This window comes from Castor canadensis, chromosome 6, assembly GCF_047511655.1.
Source record: "Castor canadensis chromosome 6, mCasCan1.hap1v2, whole genome shotgun sequence".
Classification (NCBI taxonomy): Eukaryota; Metazoa; Chordata; class Mammalia; order Rodentia; family Castoridae; genus Castor; species Castor canadensis.
Window position 1 is genome coordinate 149612532 of NC_133391.1, and position 26934 is coordinate 149639465.

Genomic DNA, 26934 nt, shown 5'->3' on the forward strand with positions numbered 1-26934 from the left:
TTAGGGCTCCTATAAAGGAAACTGATGTTCTTTTATTTAGCTTGAGTTAGAACAATGATAAAGCATATCAGAGTTCATGGAAAGCACAATAAATAACTAAAAAAATAGGTTCATAAAATCAATGACACTGACATACTGAGACCAGATACAAATTAGTGTTGTAGTTTGCTTTAAAGACTTTAAAACTTCAAAACATACCTTTTAGCACACAAAATAATTTACTCATAAAAGCAATGTTTATGAAACTCTAACAAAAAATTTCAAACTTAAAAAAATAGTACAATTTTGCAATTCTAATTTTACAAGAACATAAACCTTTCTGTACTTTCTCAAAATGGAAAGCTAAAGTAGTTTGTTTTGTTTTTTACAATACAAACAAGTGTCCGCGCTACCAGACTTGCAATCAACTCATGCAAAAAACTTCACTGGAAAATAAAACATTGGAAAAATGGAGTCTAGTGCCATCTACTGAGTGACACTGAGTACTGTCCGTTACCCAGAAAGTAACACTATGATTTTTAGCTAAGTGCAACTATACAGGTACACAGGTAGAGTAAATCTGGAGGTTACCTGCAAGAATGAAGACAATTTCTTTGTTGAGACTGAGGACTGATGGGTATTGTTTTTTTCCTTCCCTTTTAAGGGAAAAGAAATTAAGGTAGTAAGAAATGATTATTACTAAACAAAAAGCATAGTTAAGAGTAGAAAACTTTGGAAATTTTTTTTTCTGGTATTGGGGTTTGAACTCAGAGCCTACACCTTGAGCCACTCCACCAACCATTTTTTGTGATGGCTTTTTGTCGACAGGGTTTCACAAACTATTTGCCTGGGTTGGCTTTGGACCGAGATCTTCCTGATCTCTGCCTCCTGAGTAGCTAGGTTTATAGGTGTGAGCCACCAACACCCAGAAAACTTTGGAAAACTGAGAAAATAAGAATTTCCATGATTAAGACTATCTCAGCCAGGTGCTGGTAGCTCACACCTATAATTCTAGCTACTTGGGAGGTTGAGATCAGGAGGATCACAGTTCAAGAGCAGCCCAGGCAAACAGTTTAACAGATTCCCATCTCCAAAAATAACCACATTAAAATGGCTAAAGCAGTATAACACCAGCTTTGCAAAGCACAAAGTCCTGAGTTCAAACAACACCAGTCCCACCAAAAAGAACAAAAGACCATCTCAGAAGCTAGGCACGGTGGTACATGACTGTAATCTCAGTACTCGGGTGGCTGAGGTAGGAGGATAGTAAATTCAAGGCTAGTCTGGACTAAACACTGAGATCATATTTTTTTTTTTCTAAAAAGTTATCTCAGGATACTTGTTACTAACTTATTCATTGTGAGCTGCTAGACAGGAACTTAAAAGGTCAGATACTTGTGTTTGCAGGGGAAGCTGTTACATCACTTCCAAGTCCATTTCAGATAAAGACTCCCACCTCCAAAGAATTGCTTTTACCCAACCCAAGGTACCCAGTGACTGTTTTGGGTGACCCAAAATGAGCTTGGCTCATTATAATGCTAAATTCTCTGCCTAGGGGCTGCCTGTCCATTTTGAAACATGAAATGTATGAAGTATGATCTCATATGCACATGCATAGGAATGGGCCCACCTCAGTATGTGATGACAAGCCTTTCTGGTATGAACATGCATGCATCTTCCCAGTAAAGTCCCCTTGCTTCCTTTATTTGGGGAGAGACACTGCTTTGGGAAATAGGCCTTTCCTCTTCTTTCTTGTTTCTTGCAAGCAATAAACCTTTCTTCATTCTTTTATCTCTTGGTTGTGCCTTATACTCACCAAGGGATGAGACTACTGCTTTCTGTTACATTAGGAAGAAGCTGGTGGAAGACAGTTACATCCCTGAGTATGTATGGCAGGTCAGGATTAAAGATTTCATAATTTTCTCTACTTCTTATTAGCAGATTTATCTGAAAAAAATATCAACCTGGACTGCCAATAAAGTGACACTCAGGGATTATGATGACAAGTGATGCCTACAATGACCACCTAAAGGCACAAAACCCCGATTAGTAAAAAACAAAACAAAGTGAAATTTTGTTTGGTCAAGTTTACTCAACTAGACCTCTTTAACAAAAATGATGCTGGAGAGTAACTGGCAAAAGCCTGGCCGTAATTCCAACAGCCTTGGAAAGGCAGACTTCTGTAACACTTTCATGAACTGCAAGGTGTTCTTTTTGCTCGTAGCTTCTGAGAACGTTACTTTCCTACAAGGCCAGCGTGTCCTGAGTACTAAGAGCAAGCGTAAGGCATACCTGTGGTTGCCCTTTCCCTCACTACACTGCTTATAACCCACAATCTGCTTCTCAGCCCCGAAGACAGCAGAAGCCTTTTCTATTCTGCTCATTATCACATTATCTAGTACTTAATAATGTCCTGTACATGTAAGTGCTTAATAAATATCCACCAGTTGAACAAATAAATAAATCTTATATAGTCCATTAACTTGGGGTGGGGAAAGAAAGATAAAGACAATGATGGAAAGGAAGAAAGGAACAGTTCCATCAACTGCGGCTAAAAGACCTCATGCAAACATATACATACACACAAACTGCTATCATCCAACAACTGCTATTTGTTTAGAGATTCAAAATATCTCTAAGATATTCAGTAGAAAGATTTAAACTAAAAGTTAACACAAAAAGCATTCTCTGGAAGACTCATTTACAAACAAGTTTATGAAAACCCCGTTACTATACAAAACTTTAATAGGAGCCTAGAGTTTTGTCTGTTTCAAGATGGAGAAGACTCTGCTGAATACACCAGGTGAGTGTCTAGAGTCCCATAGAGGGAGCGCAACACATTGAGGACCTTTTCCTGAATGATGTCGACTTGTTCAGATGGACAATAATCATCCAGACTTGACCTGGAACCAAGAAGAGAAAGGGGAAGAGAAAAAATACACATAAGAAGGATAAAATGATACTGTGAAGAGAGGAAAAGCCTATGTGTACTGATTTCATTGTAAAACAAAAACACAGATGTGTCAAATTCTGAAAGCTACTAAATGTTTGCCCTATGTCAGGTGCTTTATATGAATTATATTCTTTAATTTTCTCAACAATTCTGTAAAATGGTAATGTGATGGTTAATTTTGATTGCCAACTTGATGTATTAAGAAGTGTATAGGAGATTAGTAGAGCATACCATTTGGTGTGTCTGTAAGGGCATTTCCAGAGAGACATTAAATCATGAGGACTCTGACCTAATGAATGGATTATTCCCTTAATGGATTCATAATTTGATGGCATTATTGGGAGGAAGTGAAAGGAAGAAGGTGGGGCCTATTGGAGATAGTAGGTCAATAGGGTGTATGTCTTTGGGGTCCCTTCCTATATTCCTTTTCTGTGCTTCCTGGACACCATGATGTGAACTCTGCTTAGCCAAGACCTCCTTGTCATGATGGACTGAGTTCTTGGAAACCATGAGCCCAAATAAATCTTTCTTTACATAGCTTTTCTTTGCTATTGGTTATAAAAACACAAAAGCCTAATATAAGGTATAATTATCATACCTTTAAAGAAATCTAACACAAAGATTAACCTGCGCAAGGCAACAGTTTATAAGGGCTGGTGATGAGTCTGAAATTATGTTATGTGAGCTTCGGTGCTAACTGCTACTATTTTTTTTGTGGTACTGGGTTTGAACTCAGGGCCTATACCTGGAGCCACTTCACCAGTCCTTTTTTTGTGATGCGTATTTTCAAGATCGGGTCTCTCAAACTATTTGCCCAGGCTGGCTTTGAACTGTGATCCTTCTGTTCTCTTCCTCCTGAGTAGCTAGGATTACAGACGTGAGCCACGGCACCTGGCGTGCTACTACTCTTTCCCTAAAAGGGAGATGCCAGTTGAGAACATGTGGGCTCATTCTTAGTGACTGGACATCTTTTAATTCTTTTTTTAGGTGTACACATTAGGGCTAGAAATGAGCAGAGTAGAGGTTTCCAACTGATAACAGGATTTTACTTCTAAAAGCAATTTGTTAACTATGTAAGTAAAAAGGATACATGGCTTGGTTCAAAATGAAATATGGGAATGTGCTGGTGTTGGGATTAGTTTCGAGGCAGTAAGGAGAAAGAAACAAAATGGGGAGGGTGGGGCAGGAATATATTTGGGAGTCTTTCTAGAACTCATCAAGGATAACTTGAATTGTACTTGTAAAAATGTTACTGCAAATTACAGCAGGATTAAGATGGGAATTTGATTTTATCAGTGTCTCCTGGTTCTGGACTGGGGTAAGAAAAAGCATTTAGAGGATAGATGGAGAAGAGTAGCATAAAAATCTTTTTTTTTTTTTTTTTGCCAATATTGGCATTTGAACTCAGGGCCTCACACTTAATAGGCAGGTGCTCTATCACTTGAGCTACTCTGCCAGCCCGTTTCTGTTGGTATTTTTGAGATAGAGTCTTGCAAACTATTTACCCAGGCTGGTCTTGAACTGTTAGCCTTCTGTTCTCTCTCTCCCGAGTAGCTAGGATTATAGACATGTGACCCGGTACCCGGCTGATATCTTTCTTGAAGCAACTGGATTTAGACAGTAGTTACTCCTATGCATAAGCATTTTAGATATAAAGAAATAATCTGTAAAACTTATGGCAAATTCATTTCATTCTCTGTTGACCAGGTTACTTTTTAGGCTTGATATAAAAATTTAAGGTACAGTAAAATGATAAAAGAGCATGTTAAATTATTAAATACTAATATATACATATAGAGAACTATTTAAAAGTGCCATATGTAAAAACTTAATTTATAAGCCTTAACAATTGCTTCAATGATTTCAAAATGATTACTGACTTCTTTTTAAACATTATGAGAATGGCTATTGATGGGAGCTACCCACAAGACGGTGTTTTAGAAATTGCAGGTATGTTTTTTATTATCATAATGACTACAGGAAAGCTATTGACATTCTAGGGATTGGGACAACAGGGTTGGGCTGCAGGAGTGACTGCTGTATGCTGGATACTTCTTCAATATAAGTAACTTCCCTCTGTCCTGCACAGTTTCCAAAGTTCAGTGATCACTCATACAAGTAAGAAACTAGTTTAAATTTTTTTCTTTTGTTTTTTGAGACAGGGTCTCACTATGTAGTCTAGGCTGGCCTCAAACTTTTGATTCTCCTGCCTCAGCCTCCCAAGTAGGCTGGGATTATAAAATGTGTGCCACCATGCCTGGCTGTTTTTTAATTTTGTGAACCTAGAATTTAACAGTTTTACATATATACAAAGTATTCTAAAAAATGGATTAAATATAAGATAAATTTTCCAGGAGTCCAACTACTCAGAATTGAGGAAAGACTGAACTTTAAATTCAGACCTTTACTAAAAGGTTGTTCAATAATTGATAAAATCATATCATCATGACAATGCTACTTATGGATTTTTGGCTAATACAATAAACACATGGATAACTGTCTGCATTTGTAACTGCTATGTTTAGAGACATATAAATAGGGAGTAAAGATGAAGCAATTTAACACACACACATATAGGCTCTAGGGGAGAATCTGTTTCCTGGCTTTTTCTAGTTTATAAATGCTGCCTACATCCCTCACCTTGTGGCTCCATTTTCCCTTTTCAAAGCTAGCAGCATAGCATCTTCCAAGGTCTTACTCTAATTCTGTCCTTTCTTCCCTCTTAGCAGGACTCTTATGACAATAGTGGACCCACCCAGATAATCCATAGTAATTCATCTCAAAATCCTTGAGTTAATCCCATTGCAAAGTCCCTTTGCCACATAAGGCAACATATTTACAGATTCCAAAGATTAGGACCTAGATATATTCAGTGGTTCATATTCAATCCTACCACACTTACCTTGCAATTGTCACAAGAGTAGGTTTTGGCAAATTTTTCAGTAAATAATATACAGACTGAATAAGATATTCAATTTCTTGTTCTGTGCTGATATGGTGAGGAAGTTCTGAATAATCGCAGGTTAAACCAGCTTGGTGAACCTGAAAATAGTTAAAAATTACATTGACTTTGTTGATTTTAAAAGATTCTTTAATCATTAATGGCTCTGCTGACAAACCTTTTAATTTTTCATGTTTTTATGGATTGGGATTTATTTTTTACTTAACAGTTTCTAAGATACAAATTTTTATTTTTTTTACAGACTGGGGCTTGAACTCAGGGCCTACACTTTTACCAGGCTTTTTTCTGTGATGGGTTTTTTTTTTGAGATAGGGTCTAGTGAACTAGTTGCCAGGGCTGGCTTTGAACTGTGCCTCCTGAGTAGCTAGGATTACAGGTGTGAGCCTCCAGCGCCCGTTTAAGGTATAGATGTTATCTGCTCTTCAAAGTTTTGGTAGAAATGGCCTAACCACTGGTCTTGACCCAATGCCTTTTCTAGGAATAATTCTTTAACTGCTTCTTTATTATTTTATTATTATTATCATGGATTCATTCTGTTTCTTTATCTTTTATTTGGTAGTGGAGATTGAAGGGCCTTGTGCATGCTTAGACAAAGACTGCCGCTTGAGCTACACCTTCAGCCCTCTGTCTTGAGTCAGTTTTGACAATTCATATTTTCCAGCAAATTACAGATTTCACCTACATTTTAAAAACTGCTATAAAATTATAACTAATATTCTCACCCCACTTTTTATTTATTTATTTTTGGAAGACAGTGTTCTCTGCCACAGGTAAGTGATGGTTAATTTTATGTATCTTCTTGACTGGGCCAAGTAAGTGGTGTCCAGATAGCTGGACATCTTATTTATTTATTCATTTATTTATTTTGATGGGACTGGATTTGAACTCAGGGTTTCATGCTAGCGAAGCAGGTGCTCTCCCACTTGAGCCACATCTCCAGTTCTTTTATTTTTTTTTGATGGCTGAACATCAACACACTTTATTGGGGAGAAGGAACCTGCAGAGGGGTCTCCAGAAAGAGAACTAGAGCCCCTAGCCACTTACAGATTGCGAGTATATACAGGAGGTTGGTGGAGAAGTCCCAGGAAGGTAGCTAGGTGAGAAAATCCTCAATCAGTCCTATTCTCCCTCTCCTGAGATAATGTCTTAAGAATATATGTCATTCCTTGGAGTTGGGTGGGGAGTTTCTAGTAGATAGCTAAAGGTGGATGTCTGTTACCCTTTGGGGCTGGGTGGAGAGTTTCCAGTAAGCCACCTGTGAGGGGGGTCTGGTCCTAAAGTGGCTGCCCTATGTTCACCCTATCATCCCTCATTAATATATAAATATATATATTTTTAATATACATTGTATATTATATAATATATATATATATTATATTATATATATATTTTTGTTTTTCTTTTTTGGAAAGAGATGATGAAATTTCATTTAGCTACTTCCTGCTGAGGTGGGTTTTTTTTTTTTAATTCATTTATTCATATGTGCATACATTGTTTGGGCCATCTCTGTCCCCCAGCCTGAGGTGGGTGTTAAGGTCTCTTAAAGACCGCACTTTTAGAGAAGATATTAAGAGAAAGTCTTCCTCCTGCCTTACTTAACATACTGTTTTCTTGTGTATCCTATATGTATAACCATACACTACTGGTATCTGTATGTTTTATATGTAATGGAGTAAATCAGCCTGAAAGCTAGAAGTGGCTCACAGGCTACCTTTTGCAACCTCAAAAGTTTTGCAACTTTAAAGTTTTGCAAACTGAAACTCAAAATATATCACAGTTTTGCCTACAGTACATAAGTGGAAAACACTATTTTATTGGTGACTTTGGATACCAAAATCAAAGATTTAATTTGCAATTATCATTCAATATAGTAAAATTATAGATTCTTGTCTACTAAAATAATCAAATCATTCAGTTTTCTTACATTGCAGCAATAAGCACATTATGTCTGATTATATCATCTGTGACCGAACCCTGCCATCTCTTCTCTTGAAAACATCACAGAAAACCCCCAATAGCAACCAAAAAAATCCAGATCAAAGCACACCTGCCTAAAGATACAATTTATGATCTCAAATGAGCTCAAAGCATTTTCAATCTCTGAGTGTTTTCTATCATTTTTTTTTTTTCCAGAGCTGGGAATGGTACCCAGGGCCTTGCCCATGCTAGGCAAGCACTGTACCGTAACTCTATCATTTTTAACAACCGCCATTTTAAAAAAGAGTGGGTCTTGGATTAGATCATGGTTAACCAAGATATTCTGCTGGTATTATTTTTATTCTTCATTTTTTTATGAAGATTAAGATAGTACTTAACATTAGCTCAAATAAGGTGGTTTGATTATATTCCACACAACCAAAGGAAACATTAAAACACCCCTTACTGAAGTAAGAGTAGCAGCAGCCTAAGAGGCAGAAAGTCTCAGCTCTGGCATAAAAATCTATGAAAAGTCACTTCAACTTTTGAATCCTTTTTTTTTTTTTTTTTGTAGTACTGGTGTTTGAACTCAGGGACTCACACTTGCTAGACAGGCACTCTACTACCTGCCACATCCCTAGTCCTTTTTGATTTACTTTTTGGGATAGAGTCTTACATTTTTGCCTGGGGCTGGCCTCAGTGGTGTTATGTAGCTGGGATTACAAATGTGATCCACCACAACCAGCTTGTCAGTTGAGATGGGCGGGGTCTCACTATCCACCCCCGCCCCCCACGCCCAACCTTCTCTCCTGATGGCTGGCCCTTCATTTCCGTATCCTGAATAACTGGGTTACAGCAGAGTACTTCCATGCCTGGACTTCATCTGAACTTTTTAAGCTTCAGTGTTCTTAAGTACTGGGTTTAATGGGAAAATATATTGCTTTAAAGAATATAAAGTGATATAAAAGAATTATGAGTCAAAGCATCATTGGTCATAGCATTCAGATCGCTGTAGACAAGCAACAAAGAGCTAACACACAAAATGTACTAGCCACAGTTCTTTCCCTTTTTATTTTTATAATTAGAGAAGAAAGGACAAAGGGGGTTTAAATAGGAATCAATAAAGGTTGAACTTTAGAAATTGTGGACTTATTTGTCTTTGGTGAAGTGAGATTTGACTATGAACAACAATAAAAATATATAATACTTTTGCTTCATACATAAAATTGAGAGAAGAATGCTTTCCTGGAAAACTTTTGTGGTATTCTGCTTCTAAAACGTATGTATTTTTTCATTTAGTTCTTTTCTTAAGAATTTATTTGGACGTTAGAAACACAAATAAAAATAAATCACTTCAGCAAAAAGCAAATTTTTGGAGCTAGTGGAATGGCTCAAACAGTAGAGTGCCTGCCTATCAAGTGTGAAGTCCTGAGTTCAAACTCTAGTACCACCAAAACACGACACAGAAAACAAAGGAAAGAAAAAAAAATGACTTGTGGAGTGGCTCAAGTGGTAGAGTGCTTGCCTAGGAAGTGTGAGGCCTGGAGTACCATCAAAAAAAAAAAAAAAAAAATTAAAAAAAGAAAAAAAAGTGAATTTTTTTTTTTTTAACCCAGAGAAGTGACTTTATAAAGGGTCAATTTTACACTTTAATATAAACTATTTACCATTTCATAGTCTGGAACTTCCATCCGTTTTTTCAAACTCTGTACAAGTGGAACTAGTGATTCCATTCTGGAAAAAAGGTACCACAGTCAATCAAACACTACAACTATGTCAACTAAAATTTCAGTAGCAAATGATACACTACTCTTGACATTTACTATGGATAATATGCTTCATATGATGCTTGGAGATGAAAGTTAAAGTTATTCAATTATCATCTTAAAATATTAAGAAATAAATGTTCCCTCTACTGACTCACTCTCTTTTCCTGGTACTATTCTTTCTCCTCTCTAATTACTACCAAGGTCTAAACTCACCACTGCTACAGTCTTCAAGTCCATTGAGGCTTCAAGTCTGTGATGAAACTCCCTGCAGGTGATGGAGAGCTACCTGGGTGGACTCAGCAGGCACAGGTTTCAGTGGAAGGTGACACTGTCTATGGGCAAGATTCAGGAGTCTAAGATATCTAGGCTTATTTTTGCTACTGATTTTTAGGTTTTAAGCTTGGCTTGGGACTTAATGAAATCACAGAATAGTGGGTACTTTTCAGTATTTCAAGCAAGACTCATGTTTTGTGACTTGTGTATTTCTTTCTCCCTTTTCCATTATAATTTAGAAAAAAAGGGAATTGTTTTTAGAACTAGTTCCCTATACTGAAGAGACAAAGCAGTAACTGATCAATATTTACTGATATGGTCAAAATTATAAATTATTCTTCCTCAACATTGCTTTCCTTAATGACAATAGTCAAACTTTATGATATATACATTTCAGGAGTGTTTCTGAATATCTTAAGTAAAAATTACAACAAATATTTTGAGTATGTACATAGCAATAGGAGGTATTTCTTGGTCATATACTTTCATCTTTTAGCCATGATTTCTCTTTTCAGACACAACCACTGTCCCAGTTTCTGTATTTTTCTATATGGCAGATGAATCAATTACTTTCAATAATCATTACATGTTCATGTTCTAGATTAAAGTACTAGAATTCTAACTTTCCATTTTATGTTACTATTTTACAATTGATTTCTTTCTTTTTTTGATGGTACTGGGCTTTGAGCTCAGAGCCTCATGCTTGCTACATAGGCATTCTATCACTTGAACCACACCACCAGCCCACAACTGATTTCTGACATTTACACCATAGAGAAAAAGCTTACAGTTTGTGGGATATTAATTTTAAAGTAAGAGAGTTCCAGTCTTATGAGCATAAGAATAAAAGGTCTGTCTGATGGTTTTTAATTTTCTGGTTTTCTGAGTTTATAGATTTAAAGAATTATTTTAGAGAAAAATAACCACAATATTTATGTCAATATTCTTTTGTGCCAAGTTCAATATCAAAGGTTTTTACTGCAAAGGACTTTTCTCTTCATACTTTCAGGTATGTTAACAGTGTGAGAACTGGCCAAATAAGTGATCTGATAAGGAATGCAAGCTTTAAATACACCTGCCATATATTATGGACAGACTGGAAATAAACTTCTCTACTCGGAGTTGGGCTATTCTTTTTTAAACTGACACACATAATAATTGTATATATTTACAGGATATAATGTAGTACTTTGATACATGTATATGTTATACAATAATCAAATCAGGGCATTTATAATTTTTTCATTGAGTTTCATTGAGGAGGAAAGTATTTATGCTCTAATTTACTTGTCAAGTAATTTACTTCTCTACTGATGGGTTAAGTTGCGTTTTTTTCTTCCTTATTCTATGTGGAATTGGGACTACCCATGCATTCATCTTTAATTTTCTGTAAGACTTAGCATAACACCTTATAGTTAGGGACAGTTATTGCACAATAATTAAAAGCATGCCTACTTACAGTGTGACTTTGGGCAAACTTAAACTCTGTGCCTTGGTTTCCCCATCTACAAAATGGATGTAATAATGAAACCATAGACTGCTATAAGGAAAAAAAAATGGCCTAACACTTGGAAAATCCACAAAGCACATAAAAGCTCAATAAGTACTATTATTAGCAAATCTGTGTTGAAATGTAATACTAATTTTTAAAAGGCGATTTATCCAACAAACCTGACACTATATTTATGACTGAAAATTAGTAGCTTTGCGGAAAAGTTTTTTTGGGGGTGTGTCTTACCCAGGGTTTGAAGCCCATCTCTGTATAGTTTCTTCATCATCACCATCACACAAATCAGCAAAAGTTGCTTCTAAATCTTCTAACTGATGAATTCGAGTATCAACAACATCTACCAAATCATCCTTTAAAAATAATGAAAAGCTTAGGTTATATAGTTATTCTTTCCAAAAACAAGTGAAATCCTATAATAAAAATTCAATTGATTAATTAAAAATGACTTCTAAGTACTAAACACACACACACACATATACACACACACACACAACTTGGACAGTTCTTTGCAATCACTCTAATAAGCTACAATATATTGTTAGATATATGATGAACAGATAAAACCCAGAAGAAACTGAGGGCAGATACCTCGGTTAGGTTACTAGCAGGCTTTTTAAACTGGTAAAGCTCTTGTAAGATTTTGTACTCCTCCTAGAAAATAAAACAAAAGAACCTAAGGTTAATTTTCTTCAATGGTGTGCCTGTGACACAGGAGAACATCTTAGATAATGTTCATAGGTTTGTTTGGCAAACCTATGACTCAGTCTGTTTTATACTTTATATAATGTCCATTTTATATTTCCATTGTAAATTTCTTCAGTGCAACTCTATCCAGCTGGGAATGACAGTAAAGTGTAAAAATTAGTTCTGGAAGAAGACTAGGTGGCTAACAGGATATGAGATAAAAGTATCTCTAATTATATCCTGTTATACAAATGGATATATTCTAGACCTAAATAGACATTAGCTGTTATAGGAGATGTTCATTCTTTAATGATGACAACAGAAAACTCCATGTTCACTGTCCAGCCATTTCTCAGCAACAGAAGAGAACTCTGGAGCACAAAGGTAACACCAGAGGCAGACTGACAGACACAGAACCTGAGTTAGGAGACTCTATACAAGGGAATAAAGATGTCTGCTATACCCAGACTTTGTAGGAAAACGTCTCCCCTTGTCTAGCATAACTAGAAAGCTCCAATAGATAGAAGGATGCATATGGCCTCAATAATCTTATTTAGGATTACTTCCAGGAAGAAGTTACATTGAAGGGCTAAATTTTATTAGGCTCAATGTTGTGTCCTTAGTGTTTTATGATCATAACAATCCTATGAGTTGGGTCTGATTAATTAGTTAATTAATTTTGCTGTGCTGTAGACTGAACTCAGGCAGGACCTTGTGCATGCCAGGCAAGCATTCTACCACGGAGGTACCTGACTTACTGGGCATGATTATTATTCCCACTTTACACTTGAAGAAACTGCAGGTCAGAAAGATGAAGTACCTTTCTCAAGGTCACAGAGCTAATAAGCAATAGATAAAACAAACAGAACTTAACTTTCTACTATCTTTATGATATTAAAAATATACCTACTAAATTATAAGGTATAATGCAGGTTGAGTGTCTTTTATCCAAAATTCTTGGAACTAGAAGTATATAAGATTTTGGAGTGGTTTTTTTTTGAGTTTTGAAATATACGTATAATCTTATTGGTGCACCTCATAATAGTGCTCAAAATTTTTGAATTTTGAAGAACTTTAGATTTTGGATTAGGAAATGTTCCACTTGCATATAATTTTAAAAGATTAAAAACAAAAGAAGAAAATATATGAAAGAGAATGTGGCCTCTGAAAACTAAGATAATTAAATATCTTGCTATTGGTTCTAGGAAACTATCTGGCTGTTGGCTCTAGAACGCTTGCTATCCCTAATCTACAAAGGTGAATACAGTACTCAACATTCATCTTTTCAAAATGCCATATTTACCTGAGTGAACATTTCTTTGAAGGGATTCTTGACAGAAAAAAAATCTAAGTCAATATCTAAAACAAATGCATCTCCTTTCTTTACCATTTCCAGCATTTCACCAGTGTTGGCCGTACTGTGGCACTGCTGGCTTTCAGAAGAACATGGACATGATGGCTCTCGGCAAGCTTGGTCACTTTTCTGTGTCACTGTGTCCTTTTGCAGTCCTTCTAAATGAGAGTCACAGTTAGCAGAGACAGCATTTTCTGCATCTTCCAGTGCTAGTTTAGGCTTCTTTGCCGATGACACTGCAGCATTTTCATCTTGATTGTTACAGAGTTTGTAAGGTTTTACCATAATTACATCCAACTGTAATGGTTTTTGGTTCTCTAACTGGTCTTCAGGTACATAAAGACCATCACTTAGGAAGTAATGATCTGTACTTGTAACTCTGGAACAGAAGAAAAAAACATTTTAAAGAAGAATTGTCAAACCAGCTGATATTTCACTGTGGCATCACAGAAATACAAGACATATTTGACAAAAACTTGAGAGATGTCTTTATATTTGTACTTCTTGTTCTGTAGAAACTGTATTCTCCAAATTCTTAGTTGGCATACAACTGATCAAGTAAAAGATTGCATGTTTTTAGTCTATCTTGCAGCTAGATGTGGCTAATTAGGTAACTGCTGGTCATTGGTTATAAAAGGAAGAAAAGTGCATGGAGCCTTGTTTTCCCCCCCTCCCAACTGGCACCTGAACATGGAAGTGGCAAGTTATTTCAGACTATGAGGAATCCAGAGACGGCAGAACAAAGACAGAAGGAACTAGGGTTCTCTTAACTGTAGAGCTGCCACATAGGCCTAGGCTATGTGTGGTGAACTCTATCAGAAAGAAATAAATTTCTCTTGTCTAGGCCAGGACTACTTTGGTTTCTCCTAGCTGAATCGTTATCCAAAAAAAATCACTTACAAGAAAAATTACAACTGCAAATAATTTCTCTTAATAGAAACTTCCTCTGACCTATTTCAAAGCTTTGTTAAACTGTATAATCATAGTATTTTTAACACGAAAAGCAACTTAAAAATGCATACTCCAGGCCAGTGCCCAGACTGCTTGGGAAAATGCAGACCACAAGGTGAGCTAAGCAGCACACGGTACTCCCACAGACAACCCTGGGCCAGATCAGCATAGCCCCCCGGACAGACTGACCCCCACCCAGGGAAAAAGAAAAAAACAACCGAATAATAAGCAGTAACAACAAAAAAGACATGCAGCAAAGAGGGCACTGTAAATAAACAAGCTGGGCGGGAGAAGGCAGGAGCGGCGGCACATGCCCAGCAACCAGTAGCGGGAAAGCTTGTAAAAGTGGTGGTGGGAGGAAAACTCCACAGGAGAGGGGGGAAGACCCACTTCCCACGTGAACTGTAAATAAACACACAGGCCTGAAAAAGTGGGTGCAGTGTCACCTCCCCCAGTGTGCTTTGAAAGGGGAAAGCTAGGGGAAAGCTTGTAACAGTGGTGGATGCACCCAAGAGAACTCTAAGTAAACAAAGCCTGAGGGGCCAGGTGAGTGTTAAGCTCACTCCTGAGACCTGCATAAATAAAGCCTCCAGCAACAGCAGGCTGACAGCAGAGGGCAGGCAAGCCACAGCTGCAGATAGCCATTCACAGAACTGTCTCCAGACTCTTTTTTTTTTTCCTCCCTTTCTTTGATGAGACAATAACCAAACTACACCTGCATGCTGAAAAACTTACTGAAACTGTATTGCATTTGAACTCAGAACACTTTATGGTGTTTTTATTTTTTTTTTTGGCTTTTTTCCCCTTTGATGAGACAATGACAGAACTACTTCTGAGACACCATCTCCAGGATTGGAGGCTGAGGGACTAAAACCAAAATTATTAAGACTGAAACTTTATTGCATTTGAACTTGGAGATTTATTTATTTATTTTTAATTAATTAATTAATTATTTTATTTTCTCAATCCTCTGTCTGTCTCTCTAATGCCTGTTCAACTTAGTATTGATTAGTACACTATCTTTCCCTATTTATATCTTTGAAACTTTTTTGTTTGTTTTTTTAACTTATTTGTTTTTCCCTCTTTAACTTTGCTTTCTCTCTTCTCTCACGCTTCCATTCTGAATATCACCATTGTTATTATTACAAGCTAGAAAATACTTAATTGCACACAGTACAGGGACAGTAACAACACCAAGGACAATGACGGGAAGACAGAAAAAACAGGGAAACCAGTTTCCGCACAGCAAAAAATTAGTACAGGAACCAGAAGGAAATGAAGAAAACAGATACTCAGATCCAGACTCCAACAAAATGAAGATAAACTATGCCAAAGGACCCAATGAAGCCCACAAGAATAATTTAAAAGAAGACATACTACAAGTACTCAATGAGAATTTTATAGAGATGATACTGGATAGGGTCAACCAAAACGTACAGGAGACACTCAAGAAATTCCAAGACAACAAAAATAGGGAATTTGAAAAAGCACAAGACATAAAAGAAACCACAGAAGCCCTGTATAAACACCAAAGTGAAACAAAGAACACGATTAATAAAGAGATAAATGAACTCAGGACAAAAATAGACAACATTAAAGAGGAAATGACTCAGGATATGGAAAACCTCAGAAAAAGAACGAAACAGAACTGCAAAACAAAACAGAAGGCCAATCCAGCAGAATAGAATAAACAGAAGACAGAATCTCAGAACTCAAAGATGAAATGGTAATTAAAGGAAAAATAGAAGAACTATTAATTAAACAACTCAAGACCCGTGAAAACAAAATGCAAAAACTCACGGACTCCATCAAAAGACCAAACCTGAGAATCATGGGCATCGAAGAAGGAGAAGAGGTGCAAGCAAAGGGAATGCGTAATATATTCCACAAAATAGTAACAGAAAATTTCCCAAATCTAGAGAAATCTATTCCCATATAGATGCAAGAGGCCTCCAGAACACCAAACAGACCAGACCAAAATAGAACTACCCCACGACATATCATCATTAAAACAACAAATACAGAGACCCAAGAAAGAATATTGAAGGTCGTAAGAGAAAAAACAAATAACATACAAAGGTAAACCCATCAAAATCACAGCAGACGTCTCAACAGAAACATTAAAAGCAAGAAGAGCTTGGGGTGAGATCTTCCGGGCACTGAATGAAAATAACTTCAATCCTAGGATATTCTACCCAGCAAAACTATCATTCAAAATAGATGGAACAATAAAGTCTTCCATGATAAGCAGAAACTAAAACAGTATGTGACCACAAAGCCACCACTACAAAAGATTCTTCAAGGGATTCTGCACACAGAAAGTGAAACCCAACTTAACCATGAAAAGACAGGCAGCATGAAACTACAGGAAAAGAAAAAGCAAGACAGTAGAGAGTAACCTCAACTTAGGTACACACAACCAAACCTTCAAACAACTAAGACAACTAAATGACAGGAATCACCACATACCTATCAGTACTAACACTTAATGTTAATGGACTTAATTCCCCCATCAAAAGGCACCGTTTGATGAAATGGATTAAAAAGTAAGATCCAACAATTTGTTGCTTAGAGGAGACCCATCTCACTGACAGAAATAAGCATAGGCTTAGGATGAAAGGCTGGAAGAAGATTTACCAAGCCAATGTCCCCCAAAAACAGGCAGGAGTAGCAATACTTATCTCTGACAAAATAGACTTCAAACCTACATTGATCAAACGAGATAAAGAAGGACATTCCATACTAATAAAAGGGGAAATAGACCAAAAGGAAATAATAATCATCAACCTATATGCACCCAATGTCAATGCACCCAGTTTCATCAAACATACCCTGAAGGACCTAAAAGCATATTATTAACTCCAACACAGTGGTCATGGGAGACTTTAACACCCCATTATCATCAATAGATAGGTCATCCAAACAAAAATCAATAAAGAAATCCTAGGTTTAAAATATACAATAGATCAAATGGACCTAGTTGATGTTTACAGAATATTTCATCCAACTTCTACGCAATATACATTCTTCTCAGAGCCTATGGAATCTTCTCCAAAATAGATCATATCCTAGGGCACAAAGAAAGCCGCAGCAAATATAAGAAAATAGAAATTATACCATGCATTCTATCCGATCACAATGCAATAAAACTAGAACTCAACAACAAAAGTAAAGACAAAAAACATGCAAACAGCTGGAAACTGAGTAACTCATTGCTTAATGAACAATGGGTCACTGATGAAATAAAAGAGGAAATTAAAAAGTTTCTGTAAGTCAATGAAAATGAAAACACAACCTACCGGAACCTATGGGACACAGGAAAGGCAGTCCTGAGAGGAAAGTTTATAGCCATGAGTGCATATATTAAAAAGACTGAAAGATCCCAAATCAATGACCTAATGATACATCTCAAACTCCTAGAAAAACAAGAACAAGCAAATCCCAAAACAAATAGAAGGAGAGAAATAATAAAAATATGAGCTGAAATCAATGAAATAGAAACCAAAAAAAATACAAAGAATTAATGAAACAAAAAGTTGGTTCTTTGAAAAAATAAACAAGATCAATAGATCCCTGGCAAACCTGATTAAAATGAGGAGAGAAAAAACCCAAATTAGTAGAATTAGGAATGCAAAAGGGGAGATAACAACAAACACCATGGAAGTCCAGGAAATCATCAGAGACTACTTTGAGAACCTATATTCAAATAAATTTGAAAATCTTAAAGAAATGGACAGATTTCTAGATACATATGATCATCCAAAACTGAACCAAGAGGAAATTAATCACCTGAATAGACCTATAACACAAAATGAAATTGAAGCATCAATCAAGGGTTTCCCCAAAAAGAAAAGTCCAGGACCTGATGGATTCTCTGCTGAATTCTATCAGACCTTTAAAGAAGAACTGATACCAACCCTCCTTAAACTGTTCCATGAAATAGAAAGGGAAAGAAAACTACCTAACACATTTTATGAAGCCAGTATTACACTTATCCCAAAACAAGGCAAAGACACCTCCAAAAAGGAGAACTGTAGGCCAATCTCCTTAATGAACATTGATGTAAAAATCCTCAACAAAATAATGGCAAACCGAATTCAACAACACATCAAAAAGATCATTCACCACGACCAAGTAGGCTTCATCCCAGGAATGCAGGGGTGGTTCAACATACAAAAATCAACAAACGTAATAAACCACATTAACAGAAGCAAAGACAAAAACCACTTGATCATCTCAGTAGATGCAGAATAAGCCTTTGATAAGATCCAACACCATTTCATGATAAAAGCTCTAAGAAAACTAGGAATAGAAGGAAAGTACCTCAACACTATAAAAGCTATAAATGACAAACCTACAGCCAGCATTATACTTAACGGAGAAAAACTGAAACCATTCCCTCTAAAATCAGGAACCAAACAAGGATGTCCACTATCTCCACTCCTATTCAACATAGTAGTGGAATTCCTGGCCACAGCAATTAGGCAAGAAGAAAGAATAAAAGGAATACAAATAGGTAAAGAAACTGTCAAAATATCCCTATTTGCAGACGATATGAGCCTATACCTTAAAGACCCAAAAAACTCTACTCAAAAGCTCCTAGACACCATCAATTGCTATAGCAAGGTAGCAGGATATAAAATCAACATAGAAAAATCATTAGCATTTCTATATACTAATAATGAACAAACTGAGAAAGAATGTATGAAAACAATTCCATTTATAATAGCCTCAAAAAAAAATTAAATACCTAGGTGTAAACCTAACAAAGGATGTGAAAGACCTCTACAAGGAAAACTGTACACTTCTGAAGAAAGAGATTGAGGAAGACTATAGAAAGGAAATGCAAATTAAAACCACACTAAGATTCCACCTCACTCCTGTTACAATAGCCATCATTAGCAACACCACCACCAACATGTGTTGGTGAGGATGCGGGGAAAAAGGAACCCTCTTACACTGTTGGTGGGAATGTAAACTAGAACAACCACTCTAGAAAAAAATTTGGATGCTACTTAAAAAGCTAAACATTGATCTACCATATGATCCAGCAATACCACTCTTGGGGATATACCCAAAAGACTGTGACACAGGTTACTCCAGGCGCACCTGCACACCCATGTTTACTGTGGCACTATTCACAATAGCCAAGTTATGGAAACAGCCAAGATGCCCCACCACTGACGAATGGATTAAGAAAATGTGGTATCTATACACAATGCAATTTTATGCAGCCATGAAGGAGAATGAAATGTTATCATTCGCTGGTAAAGGGATGGAATTGGAGAACATCATTCTGAGTGAGGTTAGCCTGACCCAAAAGACCAAAAATCGTATGTTCTCCCTCATATGTGGACATTAGATCAAGGGCAAACACAACAATGGGATTGGACTTTGAGCACATAATAAAAGCTTTGGCACACAAGGGAGGGGTGAGGATAGGTAAGAAACCTAAAAAATCAGATAGCATTTGTTGCCCTCAACGCAGAAAAGCTAAAGCAGATACTTTAAAGCAACTGAGGCCAATAGGAGAAGGGGACCAGGAACTAGAGAAAAGGTGAGATCAAAAAGAATTAACCTAGAAGGTAACACAGATGCACAGGAAATCAATGTGAGTCAATTCCCTGTATATCTATCCTTATCTCAACCAGCAAAAACCCTTGTTCCTTCCTATTATGGTTTATAATCTCTCTTCAACAAAATTAGAAATAAGGGCAAAATAGTTTCTGCTGGGTATTGAGGGGGTGGGGGGCAGAGGAAGGGGGTCAGAGGGTAAGGGAGGGCATGGGGGAAGGGGGTGAAATGACCCAAATATTGTATGCACGTATGAGTAAAATAAAAATTAAAAAAAATGCATACTCCACAGAACACATGTCACAAATCCTAGATTTTCTTTGTAAGAGACAGGGTTTCACTATGTGGCTCATGCTTGTCCCCAACTTCAGGGGTCAAGGGATCCTGATGCCTCAGCATCCTGAGTAGCTGAGCCTATAGATATGCACCACCATGCCCAGTCGGATTTCTGATCCTAGACATATCACTATGTTGTCAGTTTTTCAACTATATTGTCTTGGTAAGTACTTAGATTAGTATACTCAAGTAGTTCTTTCAGAAGCATGCTCTATAAAACTAAAATAATAGTATATATTTCACACTGCCCATACCTAGTATATATAACTATAAAATTAAAGATAGTGTCTAAAAATAGATTAATGACAATAAAAATGTCTAAGCATTTTTTTTGGTGGTACTGGGGTCAGAACTCAGGGCCTCATGCTTGCTAGGCAGGTGCTCTACCACGTGAGTCACTCTACCAGCCCTGTTTTGTGCTGGGGTTTTTTGAGTTAGGGTCTCAAGAATGGTTTGAACCATGATCCTCCTGATCTCTGCCACCCAAGTAGCTAGGATTCCAGGTGTGAGCCACCAGCAAGTCTAAGGTTTTTTGTTTTTTTTTTTGTTTTGTGGTAGTGGGGTTGAACTCAGGGCCAAATCTTTGAGCTACTCCACCAGCCTTTTTTTGTGATGGGTTTTTGTCGGGACAGGGTCTCAAGAACTATTTACCTGGGATGGCTTTGAACCTTGATCCTCCTCTCTGCCTCCTGAGTAGCTAGGATTACAGGCATGAGCCACCAGCTATGTCTAAGCTTATTAAATGATCATAAGGAAGACAAAGGCTGTATCTTTGATCTAAATTAGTATTCTTTTTAATAATGGAAGTTTTACTTTGTTCATTTTTATGCAAACATGCATGTAATCTCAGACTGTATGCTTATATGCACTGTGTCTCTTCCATTAATTTCTACTTGTAGGAGTAACTAAAATCATGATAATAAAAATCTTCCAATTATTGTTATCACAAATTGAGTTTTAAACATATTAGATCATACAAAATCACTTGATTTTGCTGACTAAATTAGGTTTCCTCAGTTAAGTACTCAAAATCACTCTTTCATAAAGACCAATATTATGTACCATATTTATTATATGTTGAGTTGTAATTATTTCTTCTGAACTATATAATAAAGAAATACAGTGTTCATATATCACAACAAAGGTATTTGTGCAAATAAGAAAACATACTACCAAAGTTTAGAGTATTATTAAATGATTTGTAAGATATCATTTTTACTGAGGAAGACTGTATTTAATTTTCAATATATTATCATTTCATCCCATTATCCTTCAGGTTCTAGAAAGTTGTAGTTATAGTGTTTAAAATATCACATCACAAGAGAATTTCTACTAAGTCAACAATAGACAGTTATTTCTAAAAATACTGAAGCATCACAAGATACAGAGCACACTGGTTAAATATCTTATACAACAAAAACAGATACACAAGTAACTCAAGCCAGAAGATGCAATAATTTAATTTAGACTAAGTACCTAAAACTAATCATATTAATAAAATTAAAACCTAAAACTTACTTATTTAGCTATTGGATTTATTAAAACAAAGTGGAATAATTTCATTTTGTCATTCCTAATTGTTAAATTCAATACATAACAGTTACATCAGAAGGAAACAGTAAAATGTCCCATTGGATATATAAATCTGTAAGCTATTTCAATGACTTAATGAAGTTAGTTATCAATGGAGGCTGAATTTCGGCTTATGAAGATTATGTTATGCAAAAACCAATTTAGGCTAGCCACGTGCCGTGGCTCAACCCTGTCATCCTAGCTTCTTGGAAGGTAGACACCACGATGATCAAAGTTTAAGGTCAGCCCAGCAATCTCAACCAATGGTTGGGTACAGTGGCTCCTGTCTGTCATCCCAGCTGTTTGAGGAAGCACAAACAGTAGGATTGTGGTTCAGGCCAGCTTGGCATAAAGTGAGAGACCCTACCTCAAAAAATAACCAACATGAAAATGAACTGGTGGCTCATGCCAATTCCAGCTATTTGGAGGTTGAGATTAGGATTGTGGTTTTAGGTCAATCTAGGCAAACAGTTCATGAGACGCCATCTTCAAAATAACCAAAGCAAAACAGTCTGGAGGTGTGGCTCAAGCAGTACACTTTATTTTGAAGTGTAAAACCCCTGAGTTCAAAACCTAGCCCTACCAAAAAAAAAAAAAAAGGGGGCGGGGGGAGGGCTGGCAGAATAGCTCAAGTAACTGCGAGGCCCTGAATCAATCCCCAGTACAGCCAAAAGAAAAACAAATCAATTCAACCAGCAACAAAATATAAACAGTTTATGAAGGAGGTAAAGAATCTTGAAAACCTGTTATGGTGTTTCAAGAACTCTTTTTGAAGGAGTTGAGGCTTAATCTGATCCTGTTTGTGAGTAAAGATACAAAGGATGATAAAAACACTTAGTTACCTGATTGTTGTGGTAGAAATGTCTTTGCCTACAAAAAAGTGGTGTTTGCCCTCTCTCATTTGCTGAGCCCATGTGGGATGAAACCATATTACATGAGAAAAATGACCAGCATAAACTGCAGGCATAATCCAATTTTCAATACTCAATTCTCTGGAAAAGAAATGGAAAAGAAACATTAAAGCTATTAGTGTTTTTCCCCAAATGCTATTTCATCCACAATATTTTAAGGCAGTAGGTCCTATCGTGTGATTTCTTGGGAAGTTCCTGAGACCCCTTCAGGTTTACCATTAGGTTACAACTATTTGTATAAAAATACTAATGTATTAGTTCCCCTTTTCATTGTACTGACATTTGCAAACTGGTGGACTGACTGATGTTCTAAGTGGCAGCAAAACTCTACTAGAAGTCATCACATGCTTCACTGAGAAACACTAGTTCCTCCGTCCCTCTCTCCCAGCAAAAAAAAAAAAAAAAAAGCTAGTTTCACTTAAGAATGCCCTTGATTTTATTAATTCTTGATCCTGAGTGTGCATTTTAAAATATTGTGTAGAAGGAGAAGTGCACAGAAAGTACTTCTACATACTGTGAAATACAATGGCTGCCTTAAGGAAAAACTGAATTGCAAACTGAGCACCATTTTTCCTGAAGAAAGAGTGATCAATAAATGATGGCTTTATAGACTTGTAGCTGAATTGTTGGATTTCACAATGGAACTAAACTTTAAGAAACTATCACTTGTCATATTTTGGTGTAGGATCAAAGAATATTCACAATTATCTAAAAAGACTATGACAATGCTTTTCCTGCTTCCAATTCCATTTCTGTGAGGGCCTGAATTTTTATCATATATTTTAACCAAGAACCTGTCAACAGACTGAATGGAGAAGCAGATATGAGAACCCAGCCATCTTATATAAAAGCAAATACTGAAGAGATTGGCAAAGTTTTAAACAATGCCATTCTCCTAATAATTTTTGACTTGCAAAATACACTTATTTCTCATGAAATATCTTTTTTATGCAGAAGTATCAATATATTATTTTGCAACAAAGTTTAAAAATTTACCACTTTTAATTTTAAATCTATCCAAATATAACATGCATTTTAAAAAAAGCTTAATTTTGAGTACAAAAGAATCCTGAAACTAAAAACTGTTACTTTAGGACTAACTGCAGTTTGCATGTAAGCTTTATAGTCTTTTTCAAGTTCCTTTTTTTTTTTTTTTTGGTACAGGGGTTTGAACTCAGGGCCTACACCTCGAGCCACTCCACCAACCCTTTTTTGTGATGGGTTTTTTTGAGATAGGTTCTCATGAACTATTTGACCAGGCTGGCTTTGAACTGCGATCCTCCTGATCTCTGCCTCCAGAGTAGCTAGGCTCTTTTTCAATTTCTAAAATATGTAACCTCTAAATATAAAAGAGAGTAAGAACAATAGTAGAAACACCACATTTCTTTAGGAATTAGTACCTCAATTTGAGGTTTTGGAAAAGTCAACTAGAAGAAATGCAGTAGGCCAAAAGTAATCTAACAATTATACACATGAAAAAACAGTGACAGAATTTCAAGGAACTTCTTTATTTTTTACTTTTTTGGCAGCACTGGGGCTTGAACTCAAGGCCTTATGCTTGTTAGGCAGGTGCTCTACCACTTGAGCCACTCTCCCAGCCCTTAGGAAACTTTATTATAGAAGAGAAGCCAGAATGTCATTTTAGAGATACATTAGACATGATTCTTTCTGGAGGATGGAGGATGAATTTCACTATCTCTAATTCTATATAATTGAAAGTCAACAGGAATTTTTTTTTTTTAGTAATGGGGCTTGAACTCAGGGCCTCATGCTTGGTAGGCAGGCACTTTACTACTTGAGCCACTCCACCAGCTCTTTAAATAGGTTTTTTGACCTGGAAAATAAACTAAGGAAGGACTCAATACTGGAAAGATATACAAATTAAAGATGTGTTGCTCCTACAATTACGGGACTGTGTTCAGATAAGACACTTTTTTCCTGTATCTCAGTAATATCCCAGACTTTTAAATAGGAGAGGAAGGTAGAATTTCCTCAGATTACTTCTTAAATCTCTCATAAAGTTCTATATTCTAAATTAGACGTCAGAAAATACTAGCTTGCCTCTTTTTATATATAAAGTTTTGTTGAAACACAGCTATTGCTATTTGCTTACATAGCATCTATGATTGCTTTCACACTACCAGGACAAAAATAATTGTTACATAGACCATATGGCCAGGAAACCTAAAATCTTAAAACAGCTTGCTTTATTTTTTTGAGGACAGGGTTTTGCTATGCAGTCACATGCAACAGGAACTGGCCTTAACCTCACTGTGTAGCCTAGGCTGGCCTCAAACTCAAGTTTCTTCTGGACAGCATTCCAAGTTTTGGAATTACAGACACATATCACCACAACTGGTTCCTATCTGGCTCCTTTATTTATTCTAAATAAAATCAGGAAGGCAAAAAGTCAAATAAAACAAAAACAAAACCCATGAGCTTAGCAAATTTTATTACTTTAATTGTTTATCATCTACTAAAAGTTGTATTTCAAATATATTAGAAAATTATTAACAAAAATCATGTTACCCAAAGAGTGTTTCCTTATCAAACACGGTATCTGCTGGCATATTCACGGGAATAAGGAGGTCTGGATGTGAGTCAAAATGTAAAAACCTTATATTACTGGCAGGAAGATGCTTTGAGCCTATGGCCCGGTATACAAAAGGCAGAACCTGTAGAAGAGAGACACATTCAGAACTGGCACTGAAATCACCAACTCCTACTCCAATGCAGACTGAAACAATGTGAAACAAAGCTGCATAGCTGGAAGGACACCAAGTTGTTAAATATGGGGAAAATAAAAATTTATTTATTGCAGGTGGTTCAGATAATGATCTCAGGCTTTTCCCCCTCACAGCTTCCTACCTGCATCTCTAGCTGTCTGTCTTCATCTCAAACCCAACAGGTAATGTGAGAGAACAGGTCAGGACTAGGGCTAGCAACAAAGTAGTGAATGCAGGGTCCAGTGTTACCTGTGTGTTGTAGGTCTTGGGTCTTTTCTGTAGCTTTAGGACTTTAGGATGGCAGGGCTGGACTAGATGGTCTGCAAGGATTCTTTTTTTACAGTTTGAACTCAGGCAGATAGGTGCTCTACCACTTGAGTCACTCTGCCAGCCCTTTTTTGTGTTGGGCATTTCTGTTAATTTTTTGGAGAACTATTTCCCTGGCCTGGCCTTGAAGTGTGATCCCCCTGACCTCTGCCTCCCTGGTAGGTAGGATTACAGATGTGAGCCAATGCAAGGACTCTGAACATCCTCACTAGGTCTAGGTTTAATATGGAATAGGAAAGCACTGCCAATCCACACTTTGGCCTCTCAGGCCCACCGACACCATGTCTAGGTTCAGAGAAACCCAACATTCTCCCTTCTTAGCTTTCTCCATCACTAAACTTCTCTTCCTTCTCTGCTCCCCCTTGGGTGTTGGGGACTGAGCCACTGCTGGGTAAGTGCTTTCTCCCCGGGCCCATCCCCAGCTAGAGAACCTCCAAGGCCTGTGCGTGATACTTTTAAACAACTTTTTCAGATCCAAGGGTCTCTTTGGTTGGTTTCCAGACGTCTAGATGAACACACCAGTTTTAAGCCAGGAAACATCTTTCAGTGTGAACTGCTGGGCACCTTGTTGAGAGATTTATGCACACAAAGAATATTACCATTAGTACCCCATTTCACAGACAGAGCTCGCCTTCTTAGCATAAACCCTTCCACGTAAACGGCAGGATTGGGGTAATGACGCCCAAAAAGTCTCGGAAACTAGGGTTAACTGCAGGTCAAGGACGCTGAACTCCGGAGACAAGTTTTATAGTGTTTTTTTTTTTTTTTTTTCCCAGGGCTGGGCATTGAATCCAGACCCTGGTGCATGCTAGGCAAGTGCGCTGATGAAAGTCTCCCCGTTCGAAACCCGCCTCATCAGGGCTCCGGGAGTTTATGCCTCAGGGTCCGGCAGCCGCCAGCTCACCTCCTGATGATCCTCCACCACCCACACCGGGAGCTCGGGATAGCGCCGCAAGCGAGCGTTCTCTCCCGTGGAGTCACTCATGTCTTCGCACCCGTCTGCCTCGCAACGCGTCTGAAGTACCCCGGGGAACACCCCGGAATGCCCGAGTTGCAGACCCGCCCCTCTACCCCGGCGGAAACGCGCGCTCACCCGGTTGCGCTTCCGGATTGGAAGACAGGCGGGCGTCAGAGGG

At 37.2% G+C, this 26934-nt stretch overlaps 1 protein-coding gene across 4 annotated transcripts; it reads right to left on the reverse strand.

Moving 5' to 3' along the window:
- Positions 1–26864, reverse strand: C6H5orf22 (chromosome 6 C5orf22 homolog). Of its 4 annotated transcripts, none has more exons than XM_074077677.1 (9): positions 26703–26864; positions 25275–25420; positions 22677–22826; positions 13435–13780; positions 11952–12014; positions 11592–11713; positions 9479–9545; positions 5835–5974; positions 1–2882 (listed from the first exon to the last, which is right to left on the reverse strand). In XM_074077677.1, the coding sequence occupies exons 1-9, from the start codon at positions 26781–26783 to the stop codon at positions 2750–2752; spliced, it is 1248 nt and encodes a 415-aa protein (XP_073933778.1). In that variant the 5' UTR covers positions 26784–26864; the 3' UTR covers positions 1–2749. The 4 variants fall into 4 exon arrangements, with proteins under 4 accessions (XP_073933778.1, XP_020024592.2, XP_073933777.1 ...); XM_020169003.2 differs by having other exon boundaries at positions 13351–13780; XM_074077676.1 differs by lacking the exon at positions 26703–26864 and adding an exon at positions 26398–26686 and having other exon boundaries at positions 13351–13780.
- Positions 26865–26934: the final 70 nt, after the last annotated feature.

Coding starts and splice junctions, on each gene's coding strand:
- C6H5orf22 (XM_020169003.2), bottom strand. CDS start 26,783: ATGAGTGACTCCACGGGAGAGAACGCTCGCTTGCGGCGCTATCCCGAG. Junction 22,827..25,274: donor GATAAGGAAACACTCTTTGG/GTAACATGATTT, acceptor TTTCTTTTCCAG/AGAATTGAGTATTGAAAATT. Junction 13,781..22,676: donor ATTTCTACCACAACAATCAG/GTAACTAAGTGT, acceptor CTTCTGTTCCAG/AGTTACAAGTACAGATCATT.